Raw genomic sequence first — 12,065 nt, 5'->3', positions numbered from 1 at the left:
AAATACGCTCCCAGTAAACTATGAAGGGTTTGGCACCAAGTGGTACAAGTTACAGACAGCAGGAGCGCTGCCAGATGCAGCTGAACACACGTGCCAGACTCAGGCATAAAAGACATGCTCAACTGCAGGCACAGCCAAATCTGCACATCCAAATGCTTTATCTACATTCAGCGACCAGCTCTCATATCACTGTTACAGCACAAAATTGTTTGCAAAGACTAAGGTTCTCTCCATATACCTGGACATGTTCTGCACAGAAGGGCATTTCATGGAATCGTGGAATGGGTTGGGTTGGAAGGGACCTTAAAAATCATCCATGGGCAGGGACACCTCCCACTAGCCCAGGTTGCTCAGAGCCCCATCCAACCTGGCCTTGGACACTTTCAGGGATGAGGCAGCCACATCTGCTCTGGGCAGCCTGTGCCAGGCCCTCCCCACCCTCACAGGGAGGAATTTTTTCCAAATACCTAACCTAACACTACTCCCTGGCAGTTTGAATCCATTCCCCCTTGTCCTGTCACTCTTGTAAAAAGTCCCTCTCCATCTTTCTTGACACACATGGAATTGTGGACGTGGAATTCCAAACTGTACTTCCCAGATGCCTTTACAGCTGGAGTCCTGGACCACCTTGGTGTTGGAAATAAGTGTCAGTTATACAAAAGCCTGTAGTGTTTTTTCCTTCTAGCAGGTTTGTGGACAACAGGGAAGAAAAAGTTTCCCAGGAAGACAGGGAGAGGGAAAAAATGAAAATAAGAGTGTTGAGCATTTGCTCCTGAAATACACTGAATTGGACTTGTAGTTGGTGTGAACAAGCATAACTCAAATCCTGAGTGACTTCCAGCACCCAGTAATGAAGGGTAACTAACCATTCCCTTCCACTGTCAGTGTTCCTCCACTGCTCCTCAAGTAAATTTGTTGGAGATGTTAACTTGTAACAGGGTTTTTTTTTTTTTTATCTCCAGTCCTGTAGTTACTCTTTTTTACAGTTGTTTTTCCCATTCCTAAGTGGATTGAATATGACTTCTCAAAACTCAGTCCACTAAAGGATTTTTGTTTGTTTGCTTTTAAAGGATTAAGTGAAGGCAGTTGATTACCAGCCAAGGCAATAATGGCACTTCACATTTCATTTGTGCACATTAATGAAGAAACATTAACACTGCATGTATTTCTTCAGCTATTTCTACCATAAAGAAGAGATTGCTTCTGTAATTTTTGCCCACTGCAATTTTCCAACTGATAATCCATGGTAAAAATTCTGCAATTTCAGCCAGTGTTACAACTTTACTGCAGTTCTCTTCAGATCAAATGCATAAAACCACATTCTTTACATCTCCATATTTCTTCAGCTCAGCACTGAAGAGACTTTTACCAAAAGTCACAGTTATATGACTTAAAAGGACTGGAGTGAGGTGATCAGAAGCCTGGTCTTCAGTATCACCCATTTCACTGCTGCCATCATAATTAAAGATGCTGCTGGGTTAGAATGGCAGGATGAGAAGTTGAACTTTGTGGCAGATAACGTGAAATAAGGAAAGTAAATGTTAGCAACCCATATGAACACCAGCAAGTGCAAAAAGTCTGAAAACCAAGGAAACAAGACTGTGACTGCAGTGCACTTCCATGGCTGTGACTCCACATCCAGTCTCATAAAGTGAAGTTTAAGCCACGGACACAACGCTAAACTCTCTCCAGAAGGACTGGGAATCCTCGATGGGAGAAGATACACCACAGGAAGAGTCTGGTTTGAGTTCTGACTTAAAAGGATCGCTCAGGCCTTATGAAAGCTTGTGTGTTAAGCCCAGTCAGAGCAGCTGGAAGTGAATTTATGTTATTAGCAGCACTGAAAGTTTTATGACAAGCACTCAGACACCACACATTCAGGCACACTCCTCTGAACCCAGGAGTTATTTGAGCCCTACCTGGTTTTCATGGCATGGACCTTGGCAATACTCAGTCAAGCTTTCCAGCGTCTGGTTGACAAGAGCCACATTCCTCTCGTTGATGTAAAGCCCCAGCAAGCCCAGCCCACCTGTTGTGCTTCCACAGATACAGTCCAGAAACTGGAGGGTCTCACAGACGAGGTTGTAATTTGTTTTATTGTTCTGATGTCTTAAGAAATTCTGGCGGAGGGAGGAAATAAACACACCAAAAAAAAAAAAAAAAGAGACAAGTCAAACACAGTCTTTTTTTTTCATGAAAACACAAAAGGGTAAAATTTATATGTACAGTTTATACAAATTATAACCACTGTATACATCAGTACACTATAGAAAATGTATTAGGTCTCACTGCAGCAGTTGAGAACTATTCTGATTAAAACAGTAAAGTAAGGAGGGCTTAGGAAAGGGAGCTTTGCAAACATCTGCACTGGCCTTAAATGTCTTATATATGTCCTGCACACTTGCCTCCACCCACCTATTACACCCCTGCTCTGGGAAGTTTGTTCCCACATCTGAGCAGCTCTGGTGGCACATCACGGCCACTCCTCGGCTGTGCCAGCCCAGAACAGCAGCCCAGCTCAAACCACCCCCCAAAACTGCTCTGAGGGAGCCTCCTGCACACTGGGTATAACTGTAGAAAATTCATGTTGCAGAAGATGCTATGGGGACAGGAACTTCTACCAAAAGAACTGATAACAGGGACGCACATCCCAAAGCCTTCAATCGTAACACCTCGGGAACCGGGCAGTACCCAAACACTGCCCAGAAAGTTCTTGTGGTCCTCATATTCATGGTAAGTGATCCACCATTTGTGCACAAAAACATGACTAAACAGGGACACCCAGACACTTCTCAGTACCCTGTGGCTACGCTGCAGTCCCCAAGCAATTCCGAGGACATAAACACGAGCTCAGCCAAGGTGGGTCTTGAAAAGGGTTCTTTTATCCTTGGACCAAAAGAAGAACAACATTTTAGACAGCCCTATTCTGTAACAGGAGCCAGGCCCAGGGGTGTTTTTTTCTTCCCTTATGAAGCTGCAGCCCCTGTAATACTTCACTTGGAGCTCAGCTCAAAGCCACTTCACCTGGAGCTCTCGGTTGTGGTTCTCGCACAGCAGCTGAAGAAACCTCAGTATTGGCTGCATGATTGCAATGGCAGGGCTCATGATTGCTTCCTCTGTGGACTTCTCTTCTGCATTTGCAGCATCTGTTCCTGAGCCCATGAGATCTATTTCCGGGTCCATTTCTCTCCTGTACACAGAGTAAGCCTTGGATGTTGCAGAAGATGCCTCTGTTAACTGTCCTTTCATACCCTCTTTCAGATGCAGGGTTGAATCCTTAACTGAAAAGGAGATAATTTTCCTTCGTTTTTGGAACTCTTTCTCCTCATTTGATTAAACAATAAGAAAACAGTAATAATGAATGCAACTTTTCCTTTGTTGGTGCCTAACTTTTCGAAGACCTCCAGGCAACTCACAAAGAATATCAAAGCAACATTCATGCAGGGATAGCATGTTCCAAATAAACCACAAACCAGAGTGAAACAGAACATTAACACAAAAAGCCCTACTATTTCTCTCCCATATACAATAAATGATGAGAACAATGGCAAGACCACAGGGTGGGAAATCAGTTCCTGCGCTTGCTCTTGTGAAATAGCCCCGTTAGCAGCAGCCTCTACTTCTGCTTCTCTAAAAATATGGTTCTATATCTTTTATTGATGCAAACTGGCACGGCTTCACTGATTCCATCAAAGCTAATTCCTTGTAGCCAGCCTGGGGTGGACTATAATTCAGAGAAAGCAGGCAAAAGATGCAAATCAGCAGTGGTTAATATTGAAGCCTATCGATCATCTCAACGCAGCGGCGCAGTTCCAGTATAAAATGCACCTCTCCCCTCTTTCACAGGGCTGCCTCCTTACCTCTCTTTTTGGGAACAGATACGGTGAGGTCACTGTCATCCTCTTTCTTTTTGCTCCCCAGATCGATAGTGTTCACTGTCACTGTCGACCTGATCTCCTGCTGAGCAGCTTTCATGCGGTCATACAGCACCTTAAAGAATTTCTCTGACTTCTTCTGCTCCTTCAGTTGCTGGTAAGTCGAATACTGGGGGAAAAAAAAAAAAAAGGAAAAGAAATAATGTTCAGATATCGATCTTCTAATGAAGAAGAAATATTGAAATACACTATTTTTTTTTAAAAACACACGATGAGTAATTAACTTATACAAAACAAAACAAATGTTGGCCGCAGCCTGACCAGTTCTTTCATGAAGTGATACACAAGGCTGGTAACAAAGACTGATGATAATGTTTCAGAATTGGGATAAAATGGTGAACACTGCTACTTGCAATCTTTACAAAATCACAATATTACTCTCGAAGTTAAATTATTTTGTGACACTCTCCATTTCTGCAGCTCACTAGAGTAATAATATTCCATCTACAAATAACAGTGAAAAGTAATTGTTGTTATGCAACAACAAGAGGAAACATGGAACATCTAATATGTAATATTATAGCTTGGATTATATTAAATTTTTGTGCTACACACAGAGTTTAATACTAAATAGTTAATATTTTAGCTTATCAAGTGCAGTCCCTTAGTATTACTGTCAAGTAGGCTGAGTAACTTTTGCAGCAGTTTACAAACTGTCTCCCAGAGTAAAAGCTTTTTACAGCCACTAACAATTCATTTTAGAAAGCTGAAAAAAAAAATCTCATTCCTTTATCATTTCCTGGACACTCTCTAAGGGTCACAGATCATATTATCTTTTTACAGAATAAAGATACAAAATGGGATTCCTCTCACAGGCAATGTAGGGAGTGGTTCATGGCAATTCCCCTCTCTTCTGAAAACTCTGCTGGTCATTGTCAAGGATAAACAATCATAGAATCATGGAATGGGTTGGGTTGGAAGGGACCTTAAAGATCATCCAGTTTCAGCCCCCTGCCCTGGGCAGGGACACCTTCCACTGTCCCAGGCTGCTCAGAGCCCCATCCAACCTGGCCTTGGACACTTCCAGGGATGGGGCAGCCACAGCTTCTCTGGGCAACCTGTGCCAGGGCCTCCCCACCCTCACAGGGAAGAATTTCTGCCTAATATCCAATTTAAACATATTCTTTGTCAGTTTGAAGCCATTCCCCTTTGTCCTGTCACTCCCAGCCCTTAGAAATAAGTCTCTCTCCATCTTTCCTGTAGGACTCCCTTTGGGTCCTGGAAGGCCACAAACAGGTTACCCTGAAGCCTTTTCTTTTCCAGGCTGAACAATTCCAGTTCTCCCAGTCCTTCATCATCTCAATTCTCTCTCTTTCCCCGCTCCTCTTATTTGGCTAAAGTTGGGTTAGAGGGATACAATTCCCAAAAAACACGAATCCATTCTTTAAAGCAGTTCTTTCCAATGGACTGGGATACTGCTCTTCTCAAGAGAATGGTTTTTCTCTCTGGGGATTTTGATAAACGTCCCTGAAGGTTTCCAGAAAATATTTATTTATTTATTGCTGTCACATACTTAAAAGCACTGTTATTTTTAATTTTTACAAAGAGTGATATAAAACAAATTGAGGCAATGCTCACATGGCAAAGACCAGGTTAAAAGAAGCAAACACAAAGGGACAGCTGAAGAATGTTCTTCTATTCAAGAATTCTACACTATGAGATATTGCACAGCAATAGGGCATATTTACCTTTGTATTACAGTGACAAACTTTTCACAGAACTCACAGCAGAAAGGTTCCTTCTATTTGTCTCCAGGCTCCGTGCTTCTGAAAATCAATATGTGAATAGGTATATTAAATAAGTACCTGTGTTTGCGTATTTCCACCTTCCAGCAACGCAATGCCAAGCAAAATGCCTTCTGAGAAAATCCTGTCGTTCCTGGTGTTTACTATGACATCTATGACCAGTTCCGAGGCGCCTTCTTTATCCAGAAGGCACTGAATATCAAACATGGTCACCCCGGATTTATCCGAGTCTTGTCCCGAAAATCCACCTGCAAATTAGACAAAGACATCCCATTCGTGTTTGTTTCACACGTGGACATGGAAGGGGATCTATTAGTAGTAATAACAGTAGTAATAATGCACACAAAAGCAATGTAATTTCATTTTGAAATCTTCTTTCAGGCAAAATTCCCCCCAATAAAAAAAACCCAAGATTTTTGTATGAAACTGCAACGTTGGGCTCTAAGAATAAGAAATAAAACAAGTCCCCAAACCATTGTTCTTTCATGATATTCAGACAATAAGGAAGTTGGAAACGACACTGGATTTGTTCACCGAAGGCCTTTTTAAATTCTACTGCTGCACACACCAAACTGGGAGTGTGGTCAGTGCTCTGAGACCACTTTTAAATCTGCTCTTCCATCTCAGGCCTAATCTACACAAAGATTGTGTCCTGCTAAATCCACTCTGGTTACGGGTATGACCTTCTAGCCAAGAGCTGCTGCCAACAGAACTCCTAAATCATTAACGTCATGATGACGTTCTTTAAGAACAGAGACCTGAGTTAATCCAGAGTAAAGGAGTGGGTTGGAGAAATCTTGCTGAATTGCATTAGCTCATTAAATCAACCACCTTTTATTATCACAGATTATCATCTTTCCTGCTGTACTTCCTTCTACAAAGATGTAACTCCGTCTACCTCGTTAGGAAAAATATAGCACTGCTTTAATCAGCCAGTACTACTTTGATTAATCTGATTAAAATGGTGGAGGCTTTGTTTGTGATGAAGCCATACACACAACTTTTAGAGAGAGAATAAAAAAAAAGTAAATCTTTGCTCTCCTGTTTGTTAGGGAGCAAAATTTGGTGTGCAGGGTATCAAAACTAAACATTTCCAGTGTCTGCACTGAAGCAGCCATGGAAGAACAGTGGGTAACATATGGAAATGATCCCAAATCTGGGCATGCCTTTAATAGATGCTGAAAATGCAACGACAAGTATTTTGACCTGGCTCTGTACCCAACTTCTGTCTCTTCTCCTATGACATGCATTATTTTGGGTTTTCTTAGAAACCATCCTATAGTAACTTCCTGTGGCTTCTATAACAACAATGCAAAAAAATTAGGTTGTAGTGGTCCTACAGAGACCATTTGCTCAAACTACCTGCTCAAGATAGCTAGAGCAGGTTCATCAGAGTCTTGTCCAGTTGTAACAAGAACTGACACATCCTACAGCCTCTCAGGGAGATCCGTTCCATTGTCCAACCAGTGTTTTTGCAAGAAGCTTTTCCTTATATCTTTTTTTTTTTATTCCATGTATCAATAAAGGGTCTAGAACTGTAAAAAAAAAAAAACCAAAACACTCCAACGTTTAGCTTCCAGAAACAGCAACATCTCTGTTCGAATGTTTTGTGCTTTGCTGAATTTCTGGATGGTGATTCACTGGTGCCTGCTTTGGTACCTCCAAACGAACTGTGATCCTTGTGGGTCCCTCCCACCTCACCATATTCTGCGACTCCATGAAATGCACAGAAGCCACCTCAGACAAGTGCCTGCGACTTAAAAATAGGAAAAGTCTGATACTGCCTCTCTTCTGACTGATCGTAGAACACGTTTGTATTTATTTACCAACCAAATCCCTGGAGCACTTCCAATATGCCTATTAGAAAAAAACGGTGCTGCTAATTTTGTTCTCTCGGAACGATCTGTGTTGATTTACCTCCCACTTGTGCAGTTTTGCTGTAGCTGGCAGACAGGGGCCCATTCATGCCACTTCCATATTCCCCTTTAAAGTAGCGATACAGGAGGATTTTCCTTAAAGTGTTGCCCTTTAAGAGAAAGATAAAAATAGAAAGAGAAATGAGAGTTGTGGCCGATCTCCTTTGTTTGAAAAGCAAGCTGTTTAACATAGATACATAATTTATTAGGCCTTTCCATTATAATTAGTAAGCACACAAATAGTAAATTTGTCCGGAAAACAAACATCTAATGGTCTTACCTAACAAATCCCACGGGAAGAATTCTAAAATAGTGTTGTGTAAACTTTTTTTTTTTTTTAAAGTTTCTTTTAAGTTTATTGATTATAAATAAAATACCACCACCTCAGTAATTCTGACTGGCTATCTCTAAGATGTGTATATTGAAACAAGTTCCATAAATAGCCAACACACTGCAGTCATTGTGTCTGTGCCCTACCCTGCCGTGGCAGTACTTTCTTCCTATTTTCTGCAGCTGAGTAGTATCACTCCCTTTTCTCTGATCTCAGATAATCCATCTGATTGTCTGAAAGAAGCCACATCACATGAAATATTTAAACAGATATATGACATTTGATAGAGCAGCTTAAAAAGCATTCTCTGTATCTCCTTGTTCCTTGACTTCCAAAACCACAACCAGTCAAAATTTGCATGCAGCTCTCTGAAGATCTTCCCTTTCATTTCACTTAATCCAACATGTCTTGTGATGCAGAACATAAGAGCCAGGGGTACCAATTACTTGGCATTTTTATTTTGCCTTCGGTCTCTTGGGAACACCTTCAGTCAACACTCAGCTTTACAGAGGCAGGAGGTGACACAACAACTGTAGGCACATGTGTAACCTAAGATTTTATGAAGCAAAGACTACACAAGCTCTCCAGTGATCACCACAGAAGGGGAAAGTTGGTCATTTGAACAGCGTGGCAGTAAAATGGAACAGCTCTTTCCTTACTTTTACTCAACTAGTGGTTTTAATGAAAGAAAAAAATGTAAAAAATACGTGCACCAGAAGCAGTCCCACTTCTGTTAACGGTATTTCCAAGAGCCACAGTGGAGCTTCACTGCCCTCAAAGACAAAGGGTTTGTCCACCCCAAACAAGTGCTAAAATGCAGGATTTTGTGTGCCCCCTGACAACACAAACCGGCCATTCTTTCCTAGTTCTCACATTCTGATCTTTTAATTTGTTAACAGTCTGTACAGAGTTCCCTCAAACAGCCAAGAAAAGTACAAGGCCTGTGGCAAAATATCGAAAGCTATAAATACAGTGGCTGCAAGAAAAATTAGAAGTGTCACCTACACCTCTGTAGTGCAGTGCCAGGGAATTTATTAGGTGGATTTTCCAGGTGAGCTTAAGCCAGGGTGCTCTTCCCTACAGAGGGAGGCAAGGAACCAGAAGTCTCTGAGGAGCTCACACAGAGCTTCCTTCCCAGCCTGGTTTCTGGTGGGGTTTAACCCTGCATGCATGGACAGGGAAGGCTAACCAGGCTCATAAGCAATTTTGACATGGCTAAGAGCACCAGCTCCTCCTGCTCAGCATCCTGTCTCCAGCTGTTACCAAAATCCAATGCCTTACAGGAAAGTGAAGCTCCTTTTCCTGACATCCCGAAGAAGACAAATGTTTTGAGGGGGGAAAAAGTTCCCACTGGAACCGATAAACACGGACTAAGAAGCAGGATAAAGTCCCTCTTCAAGCTTTCTCAGCCACATGTATCCCAGAATCATAAAACTGTATCACACAAACGGAATCACAGAGCAAAAAACCCTCCCTAAGTCCAGACTAGGGCCTGATCCAGAATGGGCACTGCCTTGAGACAAGATCTTCTCATCAGAAAGGCTGGCATTTGCCATACCACTTGATCAGCCACTCAGTTTGAGTCAACATCCTCAACTAGCAATCTTTGCAGTCAGTGGATGACTAATGGCAAATTATAGAAACAGTCACAGTGCAGTCACGGGAAGAAACACCAAAAGCCATCTATATATAGTTAAGAATACTACCTGTGGTCACAAGCTTTTATTGTTCAATCAAAACAGCCTTTATTTTATCCAGAAGAGAGTTGAAGACCATGAGAAAGCTTTTGACTAATAAACTGAATGATTTAGCACTCCTGGAGTCTGATTGCTTGGAAGCGAGTAACTGAGCACACCTCAGCTCTTACTGCCTCGTTGCCTTCAGAGACATCAGGAGGAACAAGAATATGAAGATGTTTTTCCATCTGCAATGGGAAGGCGAATCCTGCTTCCCCCATAACCGAACCAAGGCACAGACTCGTTCCAAGAAGCAAGTCTTACTTATTAGGATCCCTGCTCTCTCTCACTCCTTCTCTCAACCTCCCATGAAGCCAGACAACAGCCACAGTTCCAGAAGCCAAAGTGCCAGGAGTCGAGATGCGGTGGCACCTCTGCTTTGCCAAAAACGCGCCCTCGGGCTCAGCCCACACGCTTGCAATCTCGGAATCTTCCTCCCCTCTGCCCTGACCTCAGGCAGCCATATGACTTCCATGAGTCTTGTGAAATCAGCTGCCACTACAAAGAGCAGAAAAAAAGTCCAGCCACACAAACCCAGGGCTGGGAAATGCATGGGAAAAAAAACGCTCCAGGAATGCATCTCAGCCGTGCCCGTCACCTCCCGCCTGCAACTGTGCTAGGAAAAGCTGGAAAGACCCTGCTCCCAGCAAAAGTGCTGATCCTGCTGGCCTAGGTGTCTGGGTATGCCTTTGTGGGAATGCCAAAAAACGCGGTCAAGAAGGGCCCCATCACAGGGACGACACAAATCGCTGTGCTGGGGCGAGCCACGACACTGATGTCCTTAGCCCAGCCACAAAATTAATACTGCCCAAAAGCAAATGATCACAGCAGCAGCACGAATAAGCAGTTTGCAGCAGCTATTATTGACAACCACGTTACTAAAGCAGAGGCCAGAAATAAAAGCACGCTGGGCAGGGCGGTGCTGTCGTCCCCCACCACGTTTTCCGCGCGTGGCAGAAGTCCCGGCCTTCCAAGCTGAACCCCTCCCCTGCTGGCTACAATGCACTTTCTTTTACACCTCTCATTAGGGTATGGAAGTGGCATGTAAACATCACTCAGCTGACTGCGAGCCTTCTATAATGGCTAGAACATTGTATAGCTTTGGGAAAAAAACACGACGAAACATAACAGTGTTATTGTTGCTGATGAATGCCACTGCATTGTCCCTAACAAAAGCTAGCATAAAGACTGAGGGCACAAGAAAGCAACAACTGGATATTGTTGTTGCAGTTTTAAATAGCTAGGGATTGACAGACAAAAGTTTCCAATAGGGAATAATTATTCCAATAGGAACATGTGGACACAAACAAATTACATTTTCTCAGTCCCTATTTTATTATACTCGTTGGTCTAAAAACTTGATTTAAAGGCCTTAATACAATGGTTTGTTCATTTTACTTCTCTGAGCCTGCAAAAGGCTGGTGCAACAGAAGGATGGGGTGTCCTGCACCAGGAAGGAATGGCTGAGACAGATACCTAGGGCTTATTGTGGATACCTGCACCAGCATCAGCTCACTGTATTACACTGCCAAAAATTATCTGTCCTAAATAACTGCACACTTCTAAAGGAATTGTTCTGAAGGCTGAACTAGAGGATCTGGTTCTCACCCTACATGAAAGTTACGAAGTGGAAATGCTCAGATTATCAGTGATAACACAGAGAAGGCAGCCACGTCCAACAGGCATTTCTGGTTAAGGTTGTGAGCGTATTCCAGCATTAATCCAGGAAGATACATGAAGATTAGGCATGTTAAATCTTTACACGCAGCCACATATAAAAGAGGAGCTGTCTGGGATCTCTGGTCTCCTAATACAGATTTTCAGAGAGTTTGGAACAGATATAAAATGCCAGAGAACTGGGAGAAATCTCACGTGCAATGCTACTTTTCTAAAAGTGCATGGGAGTACTTTTTACACTTCTCACTGATATCCAACCCTCTGCAGTGAGTTTGATATGGATTCTGGGGAAAACAAATGGCTAATTTTGCATTCCATTAGTAGAAAATTATAGGAAGCTCCTGCAAACTGATGGCAGTTTTAATACTGGCATCATGTTGCAATAATTGCCTCAGTACAAGTTTACAAAAACAGACCTTCTGAAACTTCTGAAGATTATCTTCTGCTTTTGCTAATAATGGAAATATCATTCTGGTAAAGTTTGATAAACTGTGCTGTGTGACATAACCCTGTCAGGCAAAGTTTTTGATTAAGTAAGCCCACAAGGATATTTATCAAATGGCTTAACAAGTAAATGACAGAATTCAACGTGCAGTTTAAAGCAAGAAATCATAAACAAGTGCATAGGCTTCTAATGGGCAACTCAGGAAGTATTTACTGTCTGCCTGATTTGTTTGAGTTTTTTTTTTCCCAGTGAAGTGAAAGAATACAGAAAATAGTTATTA

General features: G+C 42.3%; 1 protein-coding gene across 2 annotated transcripts in view; it reads right to left on the bottom strand.

The window, feature by feature from the left end:
- The window catches only part of ITPR2 (inositol 1,4,5-trisphosphate receptor type 2), a 206,391-nt gene that overhangs the window by 68,752 nt on the left and 125,574 nt on the right, over positions 1–12,065 (bottom strand). For both annotated transcript variants that reach the window (XM_027898520.1, XM_027898521.1), the window contains 5 exons: positions 7,598–7,706; positions 5,741–5,928; positions 3,861–4,044; positions 3,025–3,281; positions 1,920–2,120 (listed from right to left, as the gene is read on the bottom strand). In XM_027898520.1, coding sequence (XP_027754321.1) covers positions 1,920–2,120; positions 3,025–3,281; positions 3,861–4,044; positions 5,741–5,928; positions 7,598–7,706 — 939 coding nt within the window. The remainder of the gene's footprint in view (positions 1–1,919; positions 2,121–3,024; positions 3,282–3,860; positions 4,045–5,740; positions 5,929–7,597; positions 7,707–12,065) is intronic.

The sequence above is a fragment of the Empidonax traillii genome, unplaced genomic scaffold, assembly GCF_003031625.1.
Source record: "Empidonax traillii isolate 1590-97213 ecotype Southwest subspecies unplaced genomic scaffold, ASM303162v1 scaffold601:size890739, whole genome shotgun sequence".
In the NCBI taxonomy this organism is placed as follows: domain Eukaryota; kingdom Metazoa; phylum Chordata; class Aves; order Passeriformes; family Tyrannidae; genus Empidonax; species Empidonax traillii.
Note: the sequence above shows the minus strand (reverse complement) of the source record. Positions and strands in the feature narration are given on the sequence as shown.